Genomic DNA, 26,366 nt, shown 5'->3' on the forward strand with positions numbered 1-26,366 from the left:
TAAAAACAATCTTACCTGTTTTATTCTTCACCATGGAGAGTAAAGGATCAAGCTGTAAGCATTAGTTGAATAATTCAGAATCACAGTAAATATCAGGCCTGTGGCATTTGAAACAGCCACTACATCATATGTGTTCGAGCTCATTTTGTTGATTGTGGGATATGCACAGAATATAAATCTGAGCCAACGAAACGATTTGGTAAAAAAATAGTTTATTAAAAACAATTTCCTATGGTTGAAATATTGAAGATTTTATGTCCATGTCTTTTGTATTTTTAACAAATCATAGAAATATCTGTCAACTTTCAAACCATGAGGAGTTAAAAACATTAAAGCAAAGGGCCTCAGTTATTCCTTCCACGTCAACTTGTCTCTCTCTGATAAACGAATCACGACAATGATGAACAACAATAACCATGACACCTTGGAATTGTCAGTGATACAAGCATATTTACAGCAGTGTGTGCCAAGCAATACTCTTCATTTCATCGCTCTAGTTTTGCCCCCGGTGCCTGTGTTTAAATTATTCCAAAACGAGTTGGGCTTGCAGAATCTGGGCTTCGGATGTTAACGACTTATTATCAGATACAGTGTGTCTTCAGTGAAACAGACACTTAAGTTTGAAAGCTGCGTTTATCAAAGACAAACATAAAGACTACAGGGTTTCATTTTGCATTTTCATGTGGCCAAAACTAATTTATATCTGAGTTTGACTGACATACGTAAGGCGAACAGATAAACATTCCAAAATACAATTCAGTTCGTCTGATCTAAGATATTGCCCCCTTCCTTCTATACACATAGGAAAAACAAAAGACCACCATAAACATAAAACTTACAGAACCTGCCTACTAACTTGTGTTTATACAAAATGCTCAAATAGCCTGAATTTTTTGTGGAGTACAACACTTTTAAAATAAACTTTTACTTCTAAAATAACCTTGTGTTGGATTTTCCTCTGTTGGATCTACAAAAGGTTCTGCTTTATTTCTTTAACTGAAAAATAAAAATATACACCTTTAGGCAGGAGTGTGAAAGTTAAGACGACAGAGAAGAAAATTTACTAAGTATGCAGATCTTAGAATTTCCATTGGAATTTTACTGAACCTTTATGATGTAGATGTTAGTTTTGAAAGACTGACTAAACATTTAACAGAAACCAAGATGAAAATCCAGCAGTTCTTGAACAGATGTTGCTCATCGGGGTACAAGTCAATTTCTTTGGAAATGGACATACTAAAATTTATTTTATAACAACATCTCTATGTCTAGATCACTCCAACTTCTAGAATAAAGCCCATTTATATAATATCAAATTTCTTTACTCACAAAATATTCCAAGGGAGATACATGATGATACACCTGGACGTAACTTTTCTTTCATCCTTAGTTTTTGAGCACGTTTTGTTGAAATGTCTTATCTGAAATTCCTCTTGGCCCATCAGTCAAAATGTCCGTAAAGCAAAGGATATTTTATTACGCCACTGTTAAAGTTAAACTCCTTGGTTTTCAGCCTCTACAATTGTTTTTGTTTGTCCAATATTTCTGTAACCAAACAATATGAGGAAAAGATTTTCATGACAACTTTGCTGTAGAATGACATCAGGATAAGTACAGTAGAGTACAAAGAATGTGAAGCATCTTTGATTCTCTAGATAATATTAGAATAACAAGTGTGTTACTTTATCACAATTGGGTGTAATTCCTGTTATCAGTTTAAAAAAAAAAAAAGAAGACTAGTGAGTTACTTTTAAAAACTTAAATAAAACCATGTTTTGTGATTGGATTTTTTTTTAAGGACATTGGGCACTGGCCAGTCAATGTGCACATGTCACAGATTTATCAGTTACTGGACCAAGTCTGGAAGAATTCTCAGTGTAATTTACCCCAACATCCAGAAGGACATTTTCCCCAATTTGTACTTCTTCATTTCTAATCACATGCCCTTCTCCATTCAAAACACGTACAAGTAGCTTGACTGGATTTTGAGATCGCCATAGTCCTTTCAAAGCTGTGCCTGACTGGCTGACAAGCAAAAGAAGATGAGATGAAAACAACAAAAGAAAAATAAATGGCGCTTCAATTATAACAGAATTGCTTAAGCAGATATTCAGTGTTTGACATAACATATTGGCAAATTTAAAAAAAAAATATTTTAAAATTAATATATTTACCTTGTTGAGGGGTGCCTGCTATCACACAGATGAGGCCATGGAGAAAAAATAAACTTGTGGCATAGAAATCAATTGTTTCCTCTGTCTGCAAACCAACTTGAATAAAGACATAAAAGCTACGCTCACATTAACCTCAGATGGACAGACCTAAGTTAACATGCAAGAATTCCATTCATTTTTCCCCACTTACGGGAAGGAGAAATACTAAAGGTGACAGCCGGTATTTTACTACAGCCATGTTTTGAGACATAGATGCAAAGCAAAATTTGACCATGAGCCGTAAATTCTAAAAACAACCATTTTCCTGTTTTTCACGACATGTGTAGAAGATGTTTGTTTTCAAGACATATGTTACTTCCCAGAAACTGTCAATTACCAACTGACAAACTGTGACTAATTAGGAATCATCTGCCAGGAGTTGAGGCTGGCTACTATAGTGAAAAACACCTTTGTTATCTTTCAGTGGTTCACAGGAGTCTCTGGCTGAAGAAACAGTGAGCCAGTCTACGATGCTGCTTCCTGTGTTGTTTCTGTGGGCTCACTTTGAGCTGAAGGTAAGGGCTCAGAGGACACTGGCTCTCCTGCAGCAGTAGTTACCTCAGGGGCCGGAGCTACAAGTTCAGATTCGGCCTTTTGTTGAGAAGCTTCCACACTTGGTTCTTTACTGGTTTCCACGGTAACCACAGGAGTCACACAGGGTTGCTCTGTGCTGTTAGAGGTCCGAAATCTGTCCATGTTTTCCAATTCGGCCAAACGATCATCCCTGTCCCACCGCGTGGTCCTCTCGCGCCGTTCTGACCGCCTTGGCCTGTCTCCTTCTTTTCCTTCAGTTCCTCTCCCTCTTTCCCGACTCCCTCCTTCTCCTCTTCCTCTTTCTCCTCCCTCCGCCCTCCCATGCTCCCTCTCTCCATCGTCACCCCTCCCTCTTTCCCTGTCGCTATCCAGACTGCTTCGCCTCTCCCTCCAGTCCCGTCTGTCTCTTTCCCGATCACGGTCTCGGTCTCGGTCCCGATCTCTGTCCCTGTCTCTCTCCCATCCTCCTCCCCGGTGATTGCCTCCATCTTCCTGCCAGCCTCCGAGCCTGTCCCTCCCATCCATTCTATCACCACCTCCTCCCCTCCCCCCATCACCAAATGGACGCCTTCCACCTCCAAAACCTCGGTCCCTCTCTCTATCTCTGTCCCGATCCCAGTCTCTGTCCCTCTCTGGCTCTCGGTCCCTGAATCCAGGTCTGTCTCCTCTGAATGGTCTGCCATCCATTTCTTCTGGCGCTTCGAGGCCACGAGGACCCCCTGGTCTGATAAAAGGAGGAGGAGGACCTTGCGGAGGAGGGCCATGCCCATGTGGAGGGAAAGGAGCCCTTATATTGTGGGGAGGGGGCATCCCAAAGCCTCCTTTAGGTGGAGGGGGCTCGTGGTGCATCATTTGAGGATGTGGTCCTCTGGGCAACATCTGTGGGGGCATAGGGGGCATGTTGGGGTGAGGGGGTCTTGTCACGTGGGGTGGAGGGAAACGCTGCATGTGTGGTAGTGGAGGAACAGGAGGACGCTGGAGAGGGATTATACCAGGCCGTGCGCCAAGCAGACCACCAGAGGGCGGTTGGATGTTTCCTGGAGGACCACCTGGAAGAGCACCTGGGGGTCCACCTGGAGGTATACCTGATATAGGACCTGGTGGTCCACCTGGAGGTACACCTACTTTGTTACCTGATGGGGAACCAAATAGAAAATACAGCTTTAATTTGAACCAATCAACCCACTGGGTGACTACTGTAATGACTATACTGCATCTATTTGACAAGCATAAAATCTCACACAGAACCTCTAATGACAGATTCCTTACAGTTTTTTAAAGTAATGAGACAGATTCCCCTGGTTTTAATCGGCATATTCAATTTGACTATCTTTTTACAATGGATCAGGCAGAAGAAGAGACAACAAATCACTCTGTAAGGGGAAAAGTGAGGAGGGAAAGACGGACTGACCCATAGGTCCCATCTGGTTGTTGAAGATGTTGGGACCCTCTGGGACCTCGTCATTTTTGGGTCTGTTGCCCAGACCTGCTGGGTCAAGAGGTGGGTCCTCAACTCCCCCTTTGGAAGGAGGCGGGGGACCTAGAGGCATGGCACCTGGGGGAGGGAAACCTGGGAGAAGAGGGGTGAGACGAGTTAGGGTGCTTTCATACCAGTCTGGTTCGGTTCAAACAAACTCTGGTGCATTTGCCTGTTTGATTCAGTTCATTCGGGCTGGTGTGAAGTCTGTCAGTTGAATTCTAGTGTGGATTAAAAAATTTCCAAAAAGGTGAACTTGTGCGGTTTGTCGTCTAGTAATAGTGAAGCAACCTAATCATTGGGGCGTTGTGCCTTTGTTCTTGTCCATGTATTTTTGCAGTTTCTTATTAAAAAGTGAGCGAAAAACAGCGACTACACGTTTAATATCCCCTTAATATTAGGGTACAAGGCGCCTCAATTTTGCCCTGTTGACCTTTTTCGTCATTAATCTTGACAATCATTTCTGAATGTGTTCTTTTTGACACCAGAGAACATGAATACCCTAACACGTAAGGAGCAGTAAATTGGTGCATGTCTTTCAGTCAGAACTTGATTTCCACGTGTCCAATAAGAGCGGATGACAAGATGACAGTCACCGTAACTGCCCAATGAACGAGTTACCCATCAGTCCATACCACTTCATGTTTTCAACTCTCAGTTAATTTGTTAAAACCTAATGTGAACACAGTGTAAGTGGCAACACTGTATCATGATCAGTGTATAATTTGGACTAAATTAACTGAGCTACAGTTACAGGTGAACTCGATCTGAAGTTCTGTGTGCGATACTGTTCAAAATAAATTTGAGTACAGGCACTGTATGATAGAAAGAGACTGAATGAAAGCCAGTGGGAGGGGGTTTCGATGGCGGTCGTAGGAGGTGCTACCTGGCGGCATCTGCATGGGGTTGAAGCCAGGTCTGATGAAAGGAGGAGGGGGGACGCCGGGGGGGAAGGAAGGCGGAGGCATGCCTATGGGACCAGGAAAGACAGGAGGCTGGAGAGAACCCACACCAACCATTGGCTGCTGCATTGGAGGGACCTGAGAACATATACAGGGATTTACTGTAGATGGTAAATGAGAAAGTTATTTGTTATACTTCCCAGTGATACTCTGGAGACACATAGGAGTACATAATTTCAGCAAGTACAATAAAAACATCTTATTTCATCTAAGCTCTCTCATATGTTTTAATTTAGCTATGGACCAGCTGTAACATCGGCTTGTTCTATTATTTTAAATGTTACCTCCACACCTATCCTTCTGATTGTGTTCAAATGTGTGTCTGATTGTATTCAATTAAACATCTGAATAGATCCCTGAAAGAACAGCAGGCACATAGTGTAATCTTAATCAAAAGAAGTTTCAGATTGATATATATTTACCAACATTTTCTTTTATACCAGTGATAGATCAACACATCTCTAATTCTAAGGGTTTAAAATACTGGTAACAGCTGGTAGCTGTTGTTTACCTGTGCAGGAGGAGCAGCTGCAGCAGCTACAGGTAATACCTGTGTCTCCTCGGGCTGCTGTGGCTCCGAACGGCCGTTGTGGGTGAGTTCCTCCGGGTGGTCTAGAGTCTTCCTCACTCCATTCCACTCTGGAAAAGACGGACACAATTCAGATTTGTTAAAAAGCAAATTCGTCAATACACTATGATACACAATAACATCAATAATACAACTTGTAAATTAAATAAAATCAAATTTCTAAATGATAAAACACAGGCACGGTATAAATTGCTGAATTCAGCTTTAAGTTTGTCAGACTGGGTATGAAGTATTTTCTGTGCAAGAAGACCTTGTTTACTGTGATCTGCGTGACTAACTGGACTTCCCACGTGACGTTTGTGTGGTTGCATTTTATGCCTTAATTCGTTTGTAGGATTTCCTAATGTGTCCGTGCCTGTCAGAGTATTTACCTGGTGATAAGGTGTCTACATCCAGTATTCCTCCTTCTTTTAGCTCCTCCAACTGGTCCTCTCTGATTTTAGACCAAGGTATGTAGGTGACACCCAGCTCCACGTCCCAGTACTGTTTAAACTCAGCCTTTATGCCCTTGTTCAAAGCCCAAGCAATCTGGCAAGAAATTAAAAAAACCCAACTCTTGATTTCTTTGTGTTCCCTTTGAGTTGCTGACCTTTTGTTCAGCAGTGCATTACTAAGCAACAACCTGTGCAGCTCACTCACCTTGATGGCTTTCTGGTTAACTTTGTAAGATCCCCTACTGAGCTTCTGTAGAGCCCTGAAGGCATCTTGCCTATGTATCATGACAATATAGGCACAACCACGTGGAGGGATCATCTTAACAGGAGAGGAAGACACAATAAATAAGCATTTTTCATCCTTCATTTAGATGAGAAAATGCTAATTTAATTTAATTTAATTTAAATTTAGCTCAGTGCAAGTGATCTACACAAGTTTACTTACATTGATGGATTCTATCTGCCCAAACTCCTCCAGTAAACAGGCGACATCTTGCTGCTGTGTTCTTTTGTCCAACTGGCCTACCCAGAGAGTTGTACTGCAAACTGAAACAGAGAAATAAAAAGGTAATATGAACAAGAACTTAGAAATGTAAAAATTATACATTACTTGCAACCAAGGGGAGGAAAATTATTTGAAAAAACCCTGTGATGTCATCTAAAGACAATAATCTTCTGAAAATACTATTATAAAAAAAACAAAACAACACACATACTGCATTTCAGGTCCATGTCTATCTAATTCAATAAATATGACTGTAAACAGATTATGACTCACTGCTTAGTGTCTCGCTCTTGGGTGGCGGGAGGCCTTTCTGCCGACGCTCTCTCTCTTTCTCTCTCTCCCTGCGCTCCTGCGAGCGAGAGCGCGGGGAATGGTGACGCCGGTCTCTGGAGCGCGAGCGGGATCGCCTGTGCCTGGATCGTCGTGTACGGGAATTAGACCGTGACCTCCTCCGCTTTGGCGACCTGAAGAAAAAAAAAGGCATTGCAACTCATGGTGTGTTTATCAGAAATTAACATACCATGAGCAGCTTATCTGCATAAGGCAAAGTAAATGAAAAAGAACGAATTACAGTGTGGATACGGAACCCTAGTTTAGAAGGTCATATCCCATTTCAGATGCTTACCTGGAGCCTGAGTGTGACCTTTGACCATGTCTGCCATCCCTATTTGATGAACGGTCCATATCCATCGACAAATCCTGATATTGTATGAAGAAGACATGATTATGATTTGTTGCAACCTATTATACCTACAACACTGGGTCTTTCACTACAACAAAATATACTTAAATTACACAGAACAGAAAACAATTCTTAATCTTTCATCTCAGCCACCTGTTATCCAGATTTCTGGCATCACAATTTAATTTTATTACGAAAATAAAAGTGTGCTTTACCAACTTACTTTCCTCTGAAAATGGCTTGTTGGGTACTACTATTTCGTATATCCTTTGTACCAATGTTAAGTCTACCTGTTGCTGCTGGGCTGCATTGTGGGGAGGGTATACCCCTGGGAAGCTTGGATGCCCAGTAGAACCAAGGAGGGGTTGCCCTGGCAGAGCATGTCCCATAGGAGGCATCATAACTGGGAAGCTTTGTCCTGGTGGTAAACCATAGGCCTGGAGCTGGCCATTAGGTGGAAGGGGAACCTGAGTAAGACAAGTGTGGTAAATATTGTGCAGATACCATAGGGTTTCCCAAATATAAAATCAATTTATCAGAAAGAGGTGTGCCCATTGTAATTTTTTTTCTTTTTATAAAGGTGTTGCTCTCCAAAAATAAAGAGCATGTACTATACTGTATATAGTATATGTTTTATGTAACCCTATTGTTGTAACACACGCAACACTGTTTGTAGTTACAGGAATAGCATTTTATACCACTTTTAAAGTTTAAAGTAAAAATGGAAAAGGACAACATAGATCAAATAAATTAATTAAAAATTAATTTCAATAAATTAAAAATTTTGTTCTTATTACCTGTTGTGAGAGGTCTTGGGACATGTTAATCATTGGCGGTTTAAAGTGCTCCATGTGCTGTGGGAAGGCTGGAGGCTGCTGCATACTGTGATGATAAAAATACACCATCAGCTTCACAGCTTTTATTTCATTTGAAAAAAAAAAAAAAAAAAAATCAATCAAAGCTTCCCACTTCTTGGCATCACAGATATGTCGTAGTGCATGTAATAAACCAAGGGCTTACAAGGAGGGCTGCGATGCGATGTCATCCTTCCTTGTTTCTTCTCCAACTTCTGGTTCATCATCATAGTCAAAACGGTCCAGCAATTTCTGAGGGAGACACAAGTAATGAGTGTAAAAAATACACAAATGATGACTTTTTTTAACATGGCGGAGCTTGTACGGCCTCAGTTTTTTTTTTTACCTCTGCTGCAACATACTCCAAGCACTTTGCTACAAAATGTGCCATGCTGCAATTCATTCATTTAATTGTTCATATGCAAAAACAAAAACACACTGCTACCTTGTCAAAGGTTGTTTTCTGCTGGGCGGGTTGGGTGGGCAGGAGTGGTTGTGGGGTGACCACGCCCAGCCCCGTGGTGATGTTTTGGGCCTGTGTTTGGACAGTATGGAGAGGAGGCTGAGTGTTGGCGTCTGGCTTCACTGGCTGCTGCTGAAAGTTCTGGAGCATCTGTTGAAGCTTATAAATGCCAGTGACAGAGAGTGAAAGAAAAGTTATTTATTAGTGGAGGTCTAGGAGATGTACAAGAAATGCCAAAAATATAAGGAACAAGACTGAAGTCAAAGCTAATGCCAGTCTACATTAGTACTAACTCACCTGCTGACCCTGAGAGGACTGGAAGAGCTGTGCCACAGCAGCAAAGGCATCAGAGTTTTGCAGCTGAGCAGCAGATGAGTTGGCTGTTACTGCGGTAACTGGCTCTTTGGCTGGAGGTGGAGAAGAACCTGACGGAAGAGAGAAAGCTTTTACGTGTGTGAGCAGCACACAGCTGCATTCAAATGCCAGCTTTATTCACTGAGACTTCAGCATATCAATACTACATTGTTTTATGCAATATACATTAAAAATTTCTCCGCTAAGCAAAAAATACATTATTTTCACTTGCAAACACAACTTCATTCACCACAATTACCAAGTATCAATTTGTGCTGATTAAGATTACATAAACAAAAACATATACAAAATTGAATCCGTAAAGTTGTGTCTGTATATAAAAACAATATCACGGCCTTACAGTAATCACTACTGCCTCCTGCATGCAATCACACAAATTACCTGGCTCATCTGTGCCTGTATATGGTGCAGCAGCGCTGCTAGAGCCAGCTGCCATGTCCAAGAGGGGCTGGATGACCTCAATCTTGAACACTCCATTCTTCTGCCACAGGTTCAACACCCGCACAATCTTACTCTACAAAGGAAAATAAGGAGGCAAGGCAATAGGTGAAAGAGAGGGAATAACAGGAACGGGAAGAGCGAACATTTAACATTAGAAGGGGCAAAATCAAATTTTGAGTATTTGTGACTACGGCAGTACAGTCTACAATTTTCAAAACAAACTTTCATGTCACTCAAATTTCAACCACGTCCTTATGTTCTTACCCGATCTTCTACAGGGCAAAGGCAGAGGTTCTCAAAAGTTCCAGTAATGTTTTTGGTAAATCTTGGGCCAAACACGTCCTTGTCTGGTCCAAACTGGTGTCTGGACTGCCTAACAATGGAATCCACCACATACAGGCCTGCTACCTTGTACTCAGGCTTGCACTGGAGAGAGCAAAGGGAGAAAACAGATTCCGGTTGTATGCAACTTTGGTGAGGAAAAACTGGGTGATAACTGAACTTAGACCAGTTTGTCTTACCTTCTTGATAAACTTTTCCACAATCTGGACCACATGTTTGTAGAGCTGAGAAAGAGAGAAGCGAGTCAGCATGTTACAAGCTGGACATAAGATTTTTAAAAATAAGGGATATAATTTTAGAAATACAGACAATATAGCTCAAATAGATATGCAAGTAACTTTTAAAGCAAGGGAATGCCAAACTCAGTCTTACTTTCATCGCTTTGATGGCAGATTTGGTGATGGAGATCATCTTCGCCCGAGAGATCGGGGGCTTGGAGTCCATCAGAGAGAATAACTAGAGAAAGAGTAGATAATAAACAAGTTGGACGAGGGGGAGTCCTGAGACCCAAACCTGCATGTCTTCCCATATCAAAAGACACATTTACAAGACAAGCTCTTTACAATTCAGTGTTTTAGTGGCAATAATGGGTACAATTAAGCCTGATTTTATAAACTCTAAGCAATGAACATCCCAGTCTTTACAGGGTTATCATCATTTAGTATAGTAACAGTCGACTGTTAATGACATGCATTTTGTCTGTTGGGTAAATCTTTCAGCGGTTGCCACAACTGACAATCTGAAAGGTGACATTGTGATTGTTTATGTGGACTGATTATGTTTTTTTGTTTTTTTACTGCCTACCTTGTGTTATTGTTGTAATTTTCATCATTCTCTGATGGAGGCCTGGGGCTGAAGGCTCTGGTATTACAGTGAGTTGTTTGCCACTTTCATATCCCACATACTATAAATCCTTGTTACACGCAAGCAACCTGAACTGGGTTACTGATATTTAAGTATACGCTGACGTACTTCCATGTGTATCATAACTATCAGTGATTTGCATGCAGGGAAAAAAAAAACTACTTTCTTTTTTTCTGTGCCAAACAGAAACTTCAACTGAAACCGCAAGACACTTTTCAAGAAGCACCAGAAACTGCTCATAGCTCTGAGGTTAAACTGAGCTAGTGCAATAAACAAGTACCAGGGCTAGCCAGATGGTTGTGATACGATTACAGGTTTGCTCTAGCCACTCTGTCCCTGTGGTTGATCAACTATATAGGCCCAGCCACAGTAGCTGTTACGTTCAAGAGTTAAAAGGGCCATCATCTTAAACGAGAGCAACCAAAAAACACCAATAGATGACTTGGCCTGTTTAATTAGTGGACTTAACAACAGTATTAACCACCAGTCCTCAGGTCTTACACTGACTTGACAAACAGAGGCTGTGCATATTATTGAGGCAGTTGTGAATATCTGTTTTTTAAGCTTGCAGTGTGACAATAACACCAGGATAGTGTGCGCTGAGTAGCATTGTTACCAACCCCAATATTAGTAACCACATTCGCACTAGCCAACATTTTTTTTCAGTACAAGAGCCAATGTTGTGTTAGCTTCTTCGTTGGCATAAAATCCCGTCACTCGTTTCACTTACAACATTACCTGCGCTGCAGGCGTGCAACACGGACGCTAGCGCGGTTAGCCCTAAGCCAGATAAGATGGTCATGTTCAGATAGCTCGCCGAGCAGGCCCACAGGTCGGTCCTGCTCGGCTAGCTCCGGTGCAACACAGCACCGTGACCAGCACCACCAGGCTCTTTGAGTTCAGGGTCTCGGCGAGCCCTTGAAAGCAGCCTACCTCCTGGTTAAAGGCGTTGACGGCATCCATGGTTGCCCGACGCTGCGAGCCTTCCCCTTAGCTCCCGATTCCCCGCTTACAACGATGTTTATTCAAGGAAGGGTCGGTACAACATGTCCGCTCCCGGTAGCTAACGCGGTTAGCCTAGCATCGATAGCGCTCGGGTCGGCGGGCACGGCAAAGCATGATGGGATTCGATTCTGTAGTTCTAGGTTTCGTCCACTGGGTGGCGGGGTGCCGTCGGGATAGAAACCCCAGGCATTACATAACATGTCCAAATATTAAAAAAAAAAAAGAACAAAAGACAACACGAAACGCATGCATAAGGAGTACAATAGAGACAATACAAAACAAATCACAAGAGGCATAACAAGTTGTTATGCGTAAAATTGAAGCATGACACAGGAATAAAGAAAAATCATGAACTTGAGAACGACTGATGTGCCTCTGCCACACTGCTGCCCGATCTTTGTGGCATGCAGATAAGACATTGGGCTAAATTATGTGGACCAATACATCCGTCATCTGGACAGAGTGTAGGACAAGGAGGTCCACGGACTGTTAATTTTGGCCAGATTTAAACCCCCCTGTTGATCCACGTTCCTCACTTTCTCTGTGCATTGTCTACCTGGCCCGGCGTCTTTCGAGTGCCATGTGGGTGCAGTGCGCACGCAGAAGATCCCTTTACGCGCAAGTCTTACATTTCGCGTACGCTCCCGGATACCAACCAGTATTAGTATGCTCGGAGAAAGACATGGCCCCAGATTAAACCATGCAAGAAGGTGAAGACATGCATTATATTTGATTGTTTTTAATTACACAATCAAAAGTGCCCATTCCTATTGGTCTTGTCATCATTACCCATCTTCATTTCTGGGATGAAGATGATACAACATCTACCTCGATGGTATTCCAAGTCGCAAACGATTAATCAAAGGATTATCAGTGATATAATCACTTTGATAGTGGTATGACGCTACTCAAATTTAAAGCATTAAATGGACACGTGCAACATCTGGGATACGCACTTTTTAAAAGAACTTTGAATTGAGAAACATTATCCCCAAATCGTGAAATAACTCCCTCACAAGGCTGCTCTGTCCCCTCCTTGAACAGATGACCTTTACGGATGGTTCCCAGTATCTTTGTTTTACAGGCTACTGTTAGACTCCAAGGGGCTAATCCGAGGACCACTTGCTTTAAGACCGCAGGCCTACTAATGTCTAGACTCTGACTGACTGTGCGTTCTTGTAGTATAAAATAATTCCGACAGATGGTGGTATACTTGTACTTTTGGTTCCGTGTCTGGGTGTCCGGCTTCTGTGCCTGGAAAGCGAGGTCCAGCGGGCAAGTCGAACTGCGCGTGTGGATGTAGCCAATCGTCCCACTCCCTCCAGGGAATCCATATAAAGCGTGGACACAACAGAGCGCACCTGGAATTAAAGCCGATAAGTCACACGGAGAAACTACGACCTCGCAACAACAGCACAGAGCTGAAGCGACACCCCTCGGGCACTGACTCAGAAATAACCGAAGCTTCACTTTGGTTTTTACAGGGGCTATTATTTTATTGGAATTTCATTGTATGGTCAGGTGTTTCTGTTATTTTATTCAGCCTGGGCAGGTTCACTGTATAGGAGCCCACGCGATATGATTATATTGGGTCAGATTAACCCGAGCTGAAGCCAAAATACAGGAAGAAAATGTGCCTCGAAAGTGTTGCCCCCTCCCCTGCAGGTGTCCTCCTTAGAGTGATGAACACCCGTGTTAATCAGGCCAGTGAACACCTCCACGGGCGGGGAGGAAAATGCTCCTTTGTCTGCGCCTGGTGTGCTGGAGCACAACTTTTTTTTTCTTTCTGTTTTTCTGGAAGAACCCCAAGTTCAGTAACAATCAATAACACAATGGGGGGGGGGGGAATGGCAATAGCTAGAGGATGGCGCGTCTTACCTGAAACTGACTTTTTTAAAATTTTATTTACAGACTACGTTTACTTAGGATCATTCGTGGCCACTAGAAAGGTCCCCCCCTCGGAGACAGTGCAATTAAGGAACTGTGGGGCTGCCCAGTGCGCACGGTGTGAACATGTGGATCATTTGCGCGCAGTTGTACCTAAATGAACCTGACGAAAAATTAGGATGCAGACACTCAGCAATCAGGCTATGTGACAGGAATAAAACAAACAATCAAAAAAAAAAAGTTTAAATTTGTGTAGTGAGGGTGTTGCCGTCCCTCTGTTCGGGCTACAAATGTATTCTTTGTTCACAGCCATGTACAGTCTGAGCTCACCATGCGAAAAACTGCCGGACCGCGGCATCGGGCGGAGTCGCCCCCGCTTGTATCCACATGCGCTCCGCCCGCCTGCGCTGATTGGATTGGAAAATTACCCCTACCAACACCGCCGCCGTGTGAGGTGCTGTGGATGTGTTGGGGGTTTTTTGGGGGGGGGTTCACACTCACACTAAGAAACGCCCACCCAGATGACCGGGAAAGTCACTTCAAACTGAAAAAACACGCTGCCTGCACACTGACTATTCGGGAGGCGCTCATACGCGGAGAAGGGACCCCGAGTGTCTAGCCGAGGCTACCTCCGACTGAGCCACAGTTTGTTTTTGTTTTTGTTTTTTAATCCACAAGTAGGCTGTTAAGACAGGTTGCGTCAGTTGATAACTTTCCATGATTGAGTCTGGCATTTTGTGTGTGCGTGTGTGTGTGTGTGTGTCATTTCATTCTAAGCTGGTGCGTCCACACTAGTCCGGGAAACTGCTGAGTGCGCTCGCCAGGCGCTTTGGATGAACAGGTGGCGCAAGATCCGGTTCTCCTAATTTGTTATTAGGGGCGAGACGCAGACAGCCCGGAGTTTACGCACTTTACCGGACGTCAGGCGTTTAATACCTGCCTTTAGGGCTGGCGAGAGTCGAGCTAGGTGTTTTTTTTTTTTTTCCCCCTCCCTTGTTAAAAGGAGAAAACACTTGACAAGGGAGCTGTGATGCCAGTTGCGGACAGCGACATGGTAGTGGACAACAGCCACGGGCTATACGAGGGTAAAACCCCAAACAGTGCCGGGAATGAGGGCGTCCTCCCGGCCTCCCTATGCAGTCCCGCAGCGGACATCCTCAAGAACTTTTACCACACCAAACGCGTCGGGAACTATCTGATTGGGAGGAAGCTGGGAGAAGGATCGTTCGCCAAAGTTCGCGAAGGTCTCCATGCGATGACCGGGGAGAAGGTAAGAGGACTTGCGAGGGGGGGGTCACAAAGTGAAAACGTGAAATGTGTTTTCTGTCTCTTGGCATAGTTATTGTAAGAATGAATACAGTTATAGTTGTAACTTTCGAATGCAAAACAAACTTTTGTGGGGAAAACAAAACAAGGAAAACTGGCTGAGTTGGTTCCGCATGCAACAACCTTGGTTTTAACATTTAAAAATAATGAGAGCCATGCAGGACGTGGCTTGACATGGCTCATGTCTGCCTGACAATACATCATTTTCTGCTGCATGTCAACTCCTATTCAAGCCTATTCATATTAACAGTTTAGCCATACATTACGATTTTTTTTTGATTTTTTTTTTACAACGTGTAAGTCCAGGTCTTAGTGATTAATCAGTTCTGAGCTTCCTCAGAGAAAGTTGCAACAGGAACCTCTGTTAATGAGCTCATGAGCTCATGAGGCACCACCAGCTGTTGAACTCAGCGACTCTCGGGGGCCCCCGCTTTCTAGCCGAGCCCCGGTGACAATATTTACTTTGTGGGTGTGTGGGTGTGTGTGAGAGACGGAGAGAGAGACATAGAGAGGGCTGCCTGTCCCGTCCCCTTGACATGTGACGGACGACTAGATGTGCGCTCCGTGGCTTTTCTGAAACCTCTGCTTTGTCTCCCGCTGCTGCTGCTGCTGCTGCTGCTGGTGGTGATCTCACCGCTGTGGGCGCGCACGCCTGTGATAGGCACACGGAGGCAAATTGCCCGGCCTATGAGAGAGCAGAGCCGCTGCTCGCATATGAAATCGTGTCGTTGATAAACGAGCTCCGGCCTCATTAGGATTCCGCCGGCACAGGGCTTTGATATGGGCAAGCGTTGGCCACTGGTTGCCTTTGTCTCTACAGGCTTTTTTTTTTTTTTTTTTTTGCGGAGCAGCCAAGAAATTTGCATATTGGAAAAACAAGTGCTCCCTTTTTCCTACGTGTTTTTACACGTCGGACCGTGTCTTTGTGTATGTGTGTACAAGAAAATATATGCACTTGTGTCAACGAAATTCACGTTTAGCATATTAAAGATTAGCTCATCCTCACCCCCCCCACCCCACCCCACCCCAGCCCACCCCGTTGCTGTGAGGAGTGAAGAAAGCGCTCCTCTCCTCATCCCTCCTTCCCTCACTCTCTTTGTTAAGGATGATGCAAACACTGGCAATCTCAAAACCAAACACATCACATGCTCGCCCTCTCTTCTCTCTCTCTCTCTCTCTCTCTCATTCAGTGGAATACAGGTTTCTACAGGCGATGGGTGGGAGTGTGTGTGTGTGTGTGTCTGGGGGGGGTTATTCCAGCAAAAGGGTAGTCAGGGGGAAAGGAGGTATGGGAAGCCTCCCAGATCCTTTTTTAGCATCATGGGGTATGAAAGTGAGGAGAGTTGAGAGATGGTGTTGTCCTGGTCAGGGGTCTGGGGAGGTCATACGCATGTTTTTGATGTCTGTAACCCACTTTCCCCAACATGCTCCCCGCACCTCCCCCCCTTTTCTGTCTGAGGGGCGCCTGATAAACAACTGAATCCCACAAAGGCCCCCTGGCTCCCCCTCCCCCTCTATAGCCCCCCCCCACCCTTTTCCTCATATAGACCAGCCTACTGTAAATACAGTGCCCCATCCCCCCATATATCCCCCGCACCCCTTCTCTTATCCACACTGCTTGGCGTAAACATGGGCCATCTATTACTGTATTATGACGGCTCAGTGAACACACACACACACACACACACACACACACACACACACACACACACACACACACACACACACACACGCGACACACAGGTTTAATTAGAGGCTGTAAAAAGGTTTTTCAGGGGTGAATCAATTATCAAAGATAAAAGGACGAAAGTCTTCTGAAGGACAGAAGAAAGAGACGACACACACTCGCAGACAACCACTTTGGCCCTCACCATTTCATTAATGGATATGCTGATTAGTTTCACTGGTCATGCCTCTCCATGTCTGTGGGCTCTCCTTGAGATGATTTGCTGTGTATGGCAGCCACGCTCTTGAACTCAGTCTAGACGGGATACAAGGAGACACGGGCAAAGGATGAAATAGAGTAGATGGGTATGTCATCGAGTGTTATTAGCTACGGAGGGAAAGTGTTTGTCATTCAGGTAAAGGACATGTTCTGTGGCTTTTATGAGAAGATTCGGCAGGGTTCTCCTCCAATGAGACAACAAGGACAGACAGACAGAAGATGATGCGATGACTAATTAAAGAAAAAACGACTTAACGTGTCTGCTTGGAAATCTGTTCTCAGAAAATGAGCGGACCCTAATTTATCCTGCCTGAGTTTCGGTCCCACATTTGTCACCGCTTCTCGTGTGAGTTCAGCTGCGACTAAACTCTGTGGCAAGTGGGGGAATATTAACTGTCCATTTGGCCTCGGCGCCTTCTCAAAAGATTGGGTAACATTTGCTTTTCCCTCTAGTTTTATGATGGATCAGAGTCCACTCCGACACACACACACACACACATGGACACCTCCCCCTCCTGCAGCCTCAAGGGTTGCCCCACATTGAGAGCAGCTGTGAGGGAGAGGTCAGTGTCGAGTTTTATACCCTGCAATGGAGACTGAGTACCTCATCACCTGTTACACTACAATCCCCCAAAAATCTCCCGTCAAGACACAGCAGTGCGCTAGAGCTCTATTCTCCATGGGTATTATTCAGAATATCATATAGTGCAATGTTTAAGAGTTGCACTTCAGCTGTTAAACCAGTGCTTTGTCTAAACTAACGTCCTCACCTCATCCTCTCCCTCTCTCCTCTCTTGTCTCGATTCCTCCAGGTTGCGGTGAAGGTGATTGACAAGCGGAAGGCCAAGAAGGACTCGTACGTGACCAAGAACCTGCGGAGGGAGGGCCACATCCAGCAGATGATCCGCCACCCCAACATCACGCAGCTGCTGGACATTCTGGAGACGGAGAACAGCTACTACCTGGTGATGGAGCTGTGTCCCGGCGGGAACCTCATGAACCGCATCTACGACAAGAAACGCCTGGATGAGAGGGAGACTCAGAAATACATCCGGCAGTTGGTGCTGGCTGTTGAGCACCTGCACAGGGCGGGTGTGGTGCACAGGTAAATTTAAAAAAAAAAAAAAATTAAAATAAGGCAGACAAACTCAGAGAGATAAAAAAAAACACACATTTATCTCTAGTGTTACAAGCAGAGTTTGAATGCTCAGAAAATATTGAGTTTGCCATCCATAGCCCATAGAGCGCTGTGCTGTTTATGGGTTAAAGCTGACTTTAAGATCTCTTAGTCAGACATGATCCTCTTTCTCAAAGTGTGGGTTAAGTCCTTATTGTGCACATTACTGTTAATCCACAAATAACTAGATCTGTCTGCTCAATAACTGCAGTGAGAGGCTACTAAGAATTTCTTAAGAAACCGATACGATCGCTGCATTTTATGATAAAATATTTGATTTGAATTAGGGAAAACAACACATGAACTGCGTCTCTAAATCAAGTTTCGGATACAAATTTTAGAAAAAGCTCTTCCCAGTTCTTTGTCGCTCAGAGCCTGGGAACTGCATTTCTATCATGGTGAGATGGCCTATGTAGATAACTGTGTAACAGGATTTCTACAGGATCTGGAGGCACACAATAGACCCTGAAAATCAGCAAGTGTGACCCACATTGGGAGGGTTATGTATGTGTCAGGGATTACGGGGGGCGAGGGGGGGACCACTCCTGCTCGTGCATTGTATGATGACGACAGCTTAGATAAGTTATCTAATGTAAACACTAACACTGTGCCGGCATTGACATCTCCTTTTTCTCTCTGTCTTACAGGGATCTGAAGATAGAAAACCTCCTGTTGGATGAACAGGACAACATAAAGCTTATAGGTAACTCAGAAGTTCTTACATTCTCAGTATCCAACTCACATCAAACCTCTCTCCATAAATTCATTCACAGACACAAAAATTCCCTCATCAGACGAAACGTATTATTATTAACTGCTATGTAAGCGCTTAATAATAATGCCAATTATTTTACAGTAGAAATAAAAAGGTTTTCTCAGTTGGAGTGTAGTGTCACAGAGCCCCACATGTGGTGAAGGGCTAAGAGCAATTAAAATTTCTGTTAAAACCCTCACAAGCTCTCACCATGGAGCTAATCTGCTTCTGTTTGTGTGCGTAACGCTGTGATGAGGTGATTCGTTTAATGGGCGAGCTGAAAAAGACAGTAATAAACCCAGAAACAAGACTCATCCCCACCCGCTTGCGTCCCCTCAGACTTTGGCCTCAGCAACTGCGCCGGCATCTTGGGATACTCAGACCCATTCAGCACCCAGTGTGGAAGCCCCGCTTATGCCGCCCCCGAGCTGCTCTCCAGGAAGAAGTACGGGCCGAAGGTGGATGTCTGGTCCATGTGAGTGTACTCTCCTTTTTAGAATCAGTGGTCAAATATCTACATATTTAAATACAATTGTTTACCTCACTTCCACTTAGACCTGAAGTGTATATTTTGGTCTTCCAGTGGCGTGAACATGTATGCGATGTTGACTGGGACTCTCCCGTTCACCGTGGAGCCCTTCAGTCTCCGAGCCCTGCACCAGAAGATGGTAGACAAGGAGATGAACCCTCTACCTCCCTCACTCTCTACAGGTAAATACTGAACGCAGATGCAAGCCTGTTGTTGGCAGATAATACCTTTTCATAGCTAACAAGGAGTTCCTTTGTAGTGAGCAAACTTTGAATCCATCAACTCGTAGGGCCTACGGATAGCGCATGACCATGCCACATCAGACACTTGCATATCACTGTAATCACAATCAGGGTAGGACTGATATAGGTGTGAAGTCTGAATGTATATGCCTTTAAACATTACTATTGCAGGTTATGACTGCAAGTGAAAGAACGAAAGAATGTTGACAGTCACAAATACGATGAAAAATCCCAGTCTGCCAAGAGAAACAAAAAAGGCAGGTTGAAACTCACAGTTAAACTGTTGCTCTGTATTGCTGTCAGTAGCTGCCTTTGTGGGTGCAAATGAACAGCAGACTCCCTTAAAGTCACTCGTGAAAAAGCCCCCTCTGTCTAATTGGCATTGTTGAGGTTTTTGTCTGTCTATCCAATTGGCAGACTGTCCCTCAATGAAAAAGGTTTGTGGCAGTCTGGTTTCAAAATGTCAAAGCTGTTTTTAAAATGTTTTTAAATGCCAAACTAAAAAAGATCAAATGAGAAACAGAAGTCTAAAACGCTTGCAAAAACTGCTAAGAATAGAATTCTTTGTTGATAAGTATTTATCCAGAATGAGCTTGGCCGCTTTGGCAGAAATACAATTATATGTACTTTACCGGAGGGGGGAAAAAAATGAGTGTATAAAACATGTAAGTAGTCAAAGTGTATAAAGGAAACATAATGGCAGAGTTCAAGCAAATAGGTGTGCTAAACAAACCATAATTGTTGTTTTGTTTTCAAAAAAAGATCATGCCTTACGTAACCTTTCCTGTGAATCAGGAGTCTAAAATGAATGTCAGTGCATCAAAAATATTTGTCGACAAAAGTATTTACCACAGAGTGAAGAAGAAATTTTGAAGGTCCACCACTCATTTCAGAAAAAAAAAAAAAAAAAGAATTCTTATCCATCTTTAATTGAAGTCATTATATAAAGGTGGAACTACAATTTTATTTTATTTTTCTGTTATGCAACATAAGGAAATGAGCATGGCAACACAGATGTGTGATTTGCTTTTCTGGAAGTAGTCCAAATTCAAGCCTTAGGTACCGTTCCGTCTCAAATTACAATACAGCTAATAAAGAAACAGAAATCACAAGAGCGATAAGGAATACTCATACCGTGATTGCACCTCCTCAGCGTGTCATAGCCGCGTTGTTCTCTAAAATGCAAAGTCAGGGATGGCTTAACCGGCTTACATAAGTACCTGTTAATCAAGATAATTACATAGATGTGTCATCTCCTGCCTTATGTAATAATGGAATGAAAGCAGATGAGCTGGATGAGGGCCAGGTATGTGTTTAGTGGGTATATGGACTGTGCCAAGACCTTTGCTCCAACTATTCATCGAAAAGGGTCATGACTGGTTTGCTAGGTGGGAGAGGAATGAGGCAATATCTACTGTTCAGTCCCATAGTTGTCAACCAAAGGAGAAGTCACATTTCTGAAGTAAAACATGTAATAAAATAACATGTTTCAATATTGGAAAAACTTTCCACTCGATGTAGTGAGCGGACTGTCGGTGGCGGCGTATGAATATTTATTCTCCCTCCCTCTGTCTCAGCTGCCATCTGTCTCCTGAAGAAGCTTCTTGAGCCAGATCCCAACAAGCGTCCCAATATCCATCAGGTGATGGCCGACTCCTGGCTACAGCTGGCCAACAAGAATACAGGGGCACCGTACCTCAACAGGTAGACTCACACACATTTGAAATGCGCTGAGTTTGTATTTTAAAGCAGTATGAAAAAAATCCCTTTTGAATTCAATTTAAAGCATCACTAAGCATTAACCTTCTTGCTCTGTGTTAAGGATCCACATTGAGGAAATAAACCACACGGTGTTGCTGCATATGACGGAGAAAATGGGCTACAAGCACAGCGAGGTGCTCAGCGCCGTCCTCACCAACCGCGCTTGCCACACTTTGGCTATCTACTTCCTCCTCAATAAGAAAATGAAGAGACTCTCCAAAGAGTACAGGGTAAGGGGAGCAGAGTTTCATCTGTAATTCTAAAGTGCGTCTTAATGACACCTGAATTCCATTTTCTGTGCCTAGATAGGTTTACAAGGGTGCAAGAATTTTGAGGTGGTAAAGTGTGGTTATCCAAAACTGGTTCGTTAAATGCCAAGGGCTGTTTTGACGTGTGGTTTGCTGTGTCTGTTTAGGAGATGCAGTTCCAAGAGAAAAAGAAAGGAGAAAAGCAGAAAAACGAATACTTCCAGACCCAGTGGAGGAAGCATGTCGACAAGCTCACCATACCCCCCAAACAGACGCCTGTCTACCTGGCTGTTAGCAAGGGGCCCAGTAAGGAGAAGAAACACAGAACAGGTGAGAATTTGTATGATGCAGTTAAAAAAACTTTGAATTTTTTAAGAGATGAAAATAAGATTCAGTACATTCAGTACAAAAAAAAAAATCGCTTTATTTATTTTATTTTATCTATTTTATTTACCTCTATTCATCCAGGGTAGGTTGACTGAGCATGCATGTTCTTTTACATCAACAACCTGTTTCACACATATATAGTTATCCAGTCATCCGTCTGTCCATCCATCCATCCATTGTTTGTCTGTCCATCCATCCAACCACCTACCCATCCATCCATCCATCGATCTGGGAGGAAACATCTTGGACAAGTTGCCAGTCAATCGTGGGGCAAACACACAAACACTTTTTTTTAATTTACCATTTGACTGAGAAAGTGTAGTACAAACGTAAGTATATCCTTGGGAATGAAACTGATTTGAATCTATCAACACAGTATCATTAATTAAATTCAGTTCTTTCAAACTAGGTCTGGGACTTTTAACAAAGACTGAAATGTGGTCGCAGTCTGTCAGATAACACTCCCTGAAGAAGAGCTTTCAAGTGACAGACAAGGACCTGGGGGCAAAGCTGAGGCCTAAGCTCCTTTCCCTCTCCTCATTTAACTATAAGTGCTATTGAGAAAGCTCATAGGCTTTTCAAGATCTAGCATGTCAAGACAAGCTGGTCTTAACAAGGTTAAAATCAGGACAGAATGTGCCTGTACCTTTACGCTCTATGCCCATCAGAGATATGTCTTCACTGACATGTCATATAGAATCGGGACACGTAGGACGCTCAGCCGAAAGTATTCAGAGAAGCTGCAGTTCTCAACCTTTCATTCAGCTGTATCTGCAGCGAGCTGAGCAAACACTTCTATTACAAATGTTTCTTTGACATACATCAAAAGACAGTATTTCCAAAACGTAACAATGCTTCTCATTTCCTCCTCAGGTCTATTGCGTGCCATAACTGGTGGCCATCGTAATTCACCTCTGGCACCGCCTGGCACCGTCGCTTCCTCTTCTATGGAATATCTAGAGATCCATCCTCTCTTTCCCAACACCCCTCAGCAACGGAGGCGATTGGCCACCCTCCCACAGGTCAATACGAGCCCAGAACACAACATTCCTGCTCCACCAGCACCATCACCAATTGGCATGCACTCCTTCGGCTCCCTCTCGAAGGCCGAGCAAATTGAAGACACCCCCACTTCACCCTGGTACAAGCTGACCAACGGTACTCTGTCCCCACCCCGCCACGTCTCTGCCTTCCAACCCGACTCCTCTTACTTGAAAAAGGCCACAATCCCCAGCCCTCCAGTCCTCATTGTCAATCCGCAGCCCAAGAAGAGCAACTCATCAGATTGGTGCGGTTCATCTGACACCAGTGGCAGCCCCCCCAGCACTGTAGGAAGCCCCCCTGGCAGCTCAGCTTTCAGCCCTCCGAAGTCCGCCTTTAGTCCGCTCAACCCCACCTCAGCTTTCAGTCCTCCTTCCAACAGCAGCAGCAGCGATCCCGACAGCCCGACGCACCGCAACAAGTTCCCCTCTATGGGAATAGGACAGATCCTAAAGAAGAAGGTCCAGCTGCAGCCGTTCACCTTCCGGCCAGAACAGGTCGTTGAGGAAGTGGTGTCACCACCTCCCTACCCCATGCAGACTCTCCTTTGCGCTTCAGGTGCACTCAAGACCCTCTGCTGAGGGATTCAAGAAGAGAGAAAATGAGAGAAAGACAGACTGAACTCAAGGCCCCTGTCAACGTTTTATTTAAGTTGGAGAGGTCTTCCAGAGCGGCCTTTTGAACTGTGAACTGTCCCTTTATTGCGACTATGCCACTTTTCACGACAGACTTGATCCTTCAAATAAGAAAAGAGAAGAAAAAGCAAAAGGGGCTTGAGTGAGAATATATAATATTTTACCTCTCGGTACCGCTGTCGTTACGTACTAAGAGGTGGTGATAGTGAGAAGATGAGATTTGAAACAGGTCCCATAGCAATGACTAAACTTTGCTGTGTCCTAGATAGTGTGGACATGGAACATCATGTGATAGGGGCCTTGCCAGCGAGGTGTACACGCACACGCACACGCATACACACAAAACACTGTATAATAGACTGAGTTAAGAGATACTCTCTAATGTAGTACTGCTGTAACTGGTTACTAATTGAGCCGCGAACTGATTCACACCAGCTAACAGACCCCAACTCTTACCCCTAACCCCGATTACGTGTATAAATGTTCTGTCTCTGTGAAAACTCTCTTAAGCTACCCACTGACTTCCAGCCAGCTGGCACCGTATCCTCAATGCTGACTGGACGAAGAAGCTCACTGCACTATTCTTGAAAACCAAAACCTATAGTAACAACGGTGTTTACCATCTTTTACCTCACTGCATTATTCATACATTGATGTATAACCGCAGTTGGTCGCGACATGCTTGTGCGGATTTTGCCACAGTGTTGCAGTGTCTGAGCGTTAGTGCCATTAGAATCAGCGCACGGAAATATAAAGTAGGCACCAAGAGTAGCATTTATAGCATTCTCATAAACTGTCATTCAACACTGATAATAATTCACAGTTATAACTTTTTATACACAAGTGTTACATCACCTCTTCCACAGGGAGAACCAAACTATAAAAGTCTTAGTTACGACTTTCTCACAGCTGGACATCCCTATTCATAGTCAGTTTTGAAAAAAAGAAAATAAGAAAGATAAAAAATAGAGCATCAAAGGCCTTATGAAACTGATCAACCTCGCCAAAGCCTGAGGGCATGAAGGTGGGAAAAACAGCAACTAGGATCACGTAACATCCATGAAAGTAATTCACTTCCTTTTGTCTTAATGCTGTAGTTGTGCAATAGTCTTAAGTGTTAACTGCAATGACGAGTATTTGCCAAGAGCTCTCCGAGAGTGGTGTGAAAATTGTGCTTGTAAATATCAGTACGACTCCTGTGTTCCTGTCACTTATGGCGTTTCCTTATGAAGGGATTCTAAAATGTTTGTTGAGCCGACTTTTTCGCATCTTAGTCGCTTTATAAAACTATTTGCCTCTAAAAAATGGCTTCCACTGGCACACAAGGCTTCTTACTGTTAAGATACTGTGGAATCTCTTCCTTTCCAAATGAAAAGTTGCATGCAATGTTTCACGAGTCGAACTGTTCTGTCAAAATTTGAAATTACGTCTTTGTACCTTTTTTTTTTCCTGGTTGATACTGAGATTGATACAGACTCGGGGGTCTTTTTTAAGATTTTGTAATGGATGGTTTTCTTTTGAGTGTCAAGAGATTTCTATGCTGTATGAAGTATTTTAAATATTTATACGGAATCCATTATGTGTCTGTCTGCTACTTCAAATGCACCTGCTTACTGTCTGGCTTCATTTGTGCACATCATGTATTCTGTACACACACATCAATATTAAACTTTTTTTATTAGCTGAATAAAATATAGAATTAATACACTTAAATTATTATAATTAAGTAAATAATTCCGGAATAATCCACAGAACCCAACATTCTTGTTAATTTAATTATAATTTACACAGTGCCCGAGGCATATAATTTATTCCTAAAACTCTCAGCTCAAGGAAGACTTAACGAAAATTAGCCTCTCTGCTATGGAAGGTTCTGTGTTGCTTTACAACCTCAATGTGCCACTTGTCTCACATACCATATACATTTCCCACCGAACACCTGTGGTGGGTAAAAAAAGAAAAACACCCTTGCAACAGCTGAAAGACCCATAGGACCGACACACACACACAAACACACACACACACACACACACACACACACACACACACACACTACGACCCCTCCCTCTTTACTCATACATGCACGCACACTGTAGACGGTAATCTACTCAGCTGTGGCTCCCCCGTCCCCATCATAAACCTCTTTGGGTGACACTGCCCTGATGAGACAAAGAAAGGGGATCACTGGAGCTCTGAGACAAACACACACATGCACAGGGCAACACAAACAGGGCTGTCCGATTAAATCGGTGTGGCTAAGCTGATAAAAGCCAAGGGGCAAGAGTGGCTCCAAAATACATTAGAGCCGGAGCCTTTTGTTTATCAAAGATAGGCGGACAAAATCCCCGGGCGTCTGGTGAGACAAACAGGTTGTGGCCACGAATGCCATGGCTTAACCACAGCGCTGAGCAAAAAGGATAGAGTACACTACAGGGCATGGACAGGTAATACCTGTGTAAGTGTTTAGTGCTGCTCTGGTGACACCTGCAGTACGTGCAAGCACAAAATATAATTAACTACTGAGGGACTGGAGTTCCCAGACATCCATCTCTTGTGATTTGTTCCGCTATTGATGATTATGTTTTAAGAAACATCAGGCAGGTGAGGGATAGTAATGGGGAATATCAGTTTCAGTAACTGTTTAAGGAGACTGTCACGTCAGAAAATTAATCAATAGCAATGTTTGGAATGAAT

At 43.6% G+C, this 26,366-nt stretch overlaps 2 protein-coding genes across 2 annotated transcripts; one reads left to right on the forward strand and one right to left on the reverse strand.

Annotated features, from left to right (window-relative positions):
• Positions 1–236: 236 nt before the first annotated feature.
• Positions 237–11,896, reverse strand: scaf4a (SR-related CTD-associated factor 4a). The gene is made up of 19 exons (XM_040150813.1): positions 11,669–11,896; positions 10,244–10,327; positions 10,051–10,095; positions 9,794–9,955; positions 9,470–9,602; positions 9,011–9,138; positions 8,696–8,872; positions 8,417–8,502; positions 8,194–8,278; positions 7,687–7,863; positions 7,340–7,413; positions 6,988–7,178; positions 6,655–6,755; positions 6,415–6,528; positions 6,147–6,303; positions 5,698–5,825; positions 5,111–5,264; positions 4,159–4,317; positions 237–3,880 (listed from the first exon to the last, which is right to left on the reverse strand). Exons 1-19 carry the CDS (start codon positions 11,696–11,698, stop codon positions 2,679–2,681), a joined length of 3,387 nt encoding a protein of 1,128 aa, XP_040006747.1. The 5' UTR covers positions 11,699–11,896; the 3' UTR covers positions 237–2,678.
• A 2,761-nt stretch (positions 11,897–14,657) lies between these two features.
• hunk (hormonally up-regulated Neu-associated kinase) lies at positions 14,658–25,262 on the forward strand. Its single transcript, XM_040149736.1, has 9 exons — positions 14,658–14,897; positions 17,711–18,003; positions 18,723–18,778; positions 19,169–19,304; positions 19,413–19,540; positions 21,178–21,304; positions 21,423–21,591; positions 21,777–21,939; positions 22,870–25,262. The coding sequence occupies exons 1-9, from the start codon at positions 14,658–14,660 to the stop codon at positions 23,616–23,618; spliced, it is 2,061 nt and encodes a 686-aa protein (XP_040005670.1). The 3' UTR covers positions 23,619–25,262.
• The last annotated feature ends 1,104 nt before the right edge of the window (positions 25,263–26,366 follow it).

The sequence above is a fragment of the Xiphias gladius genome, chromosome 17 (assembly GCF_016859285.1).
Source record: "Xiphias gladius isolate SHS-SW01 ecotype Sanya breed wild chromosome 17, ASM1685928v1, whole genome shotgun sequence".
NCBI lineage: Eukaryota > Metazoa > Chordata > Actinopteri > Istiophoriformes > Xiphiidae > Xiphias > Xiphias gladius.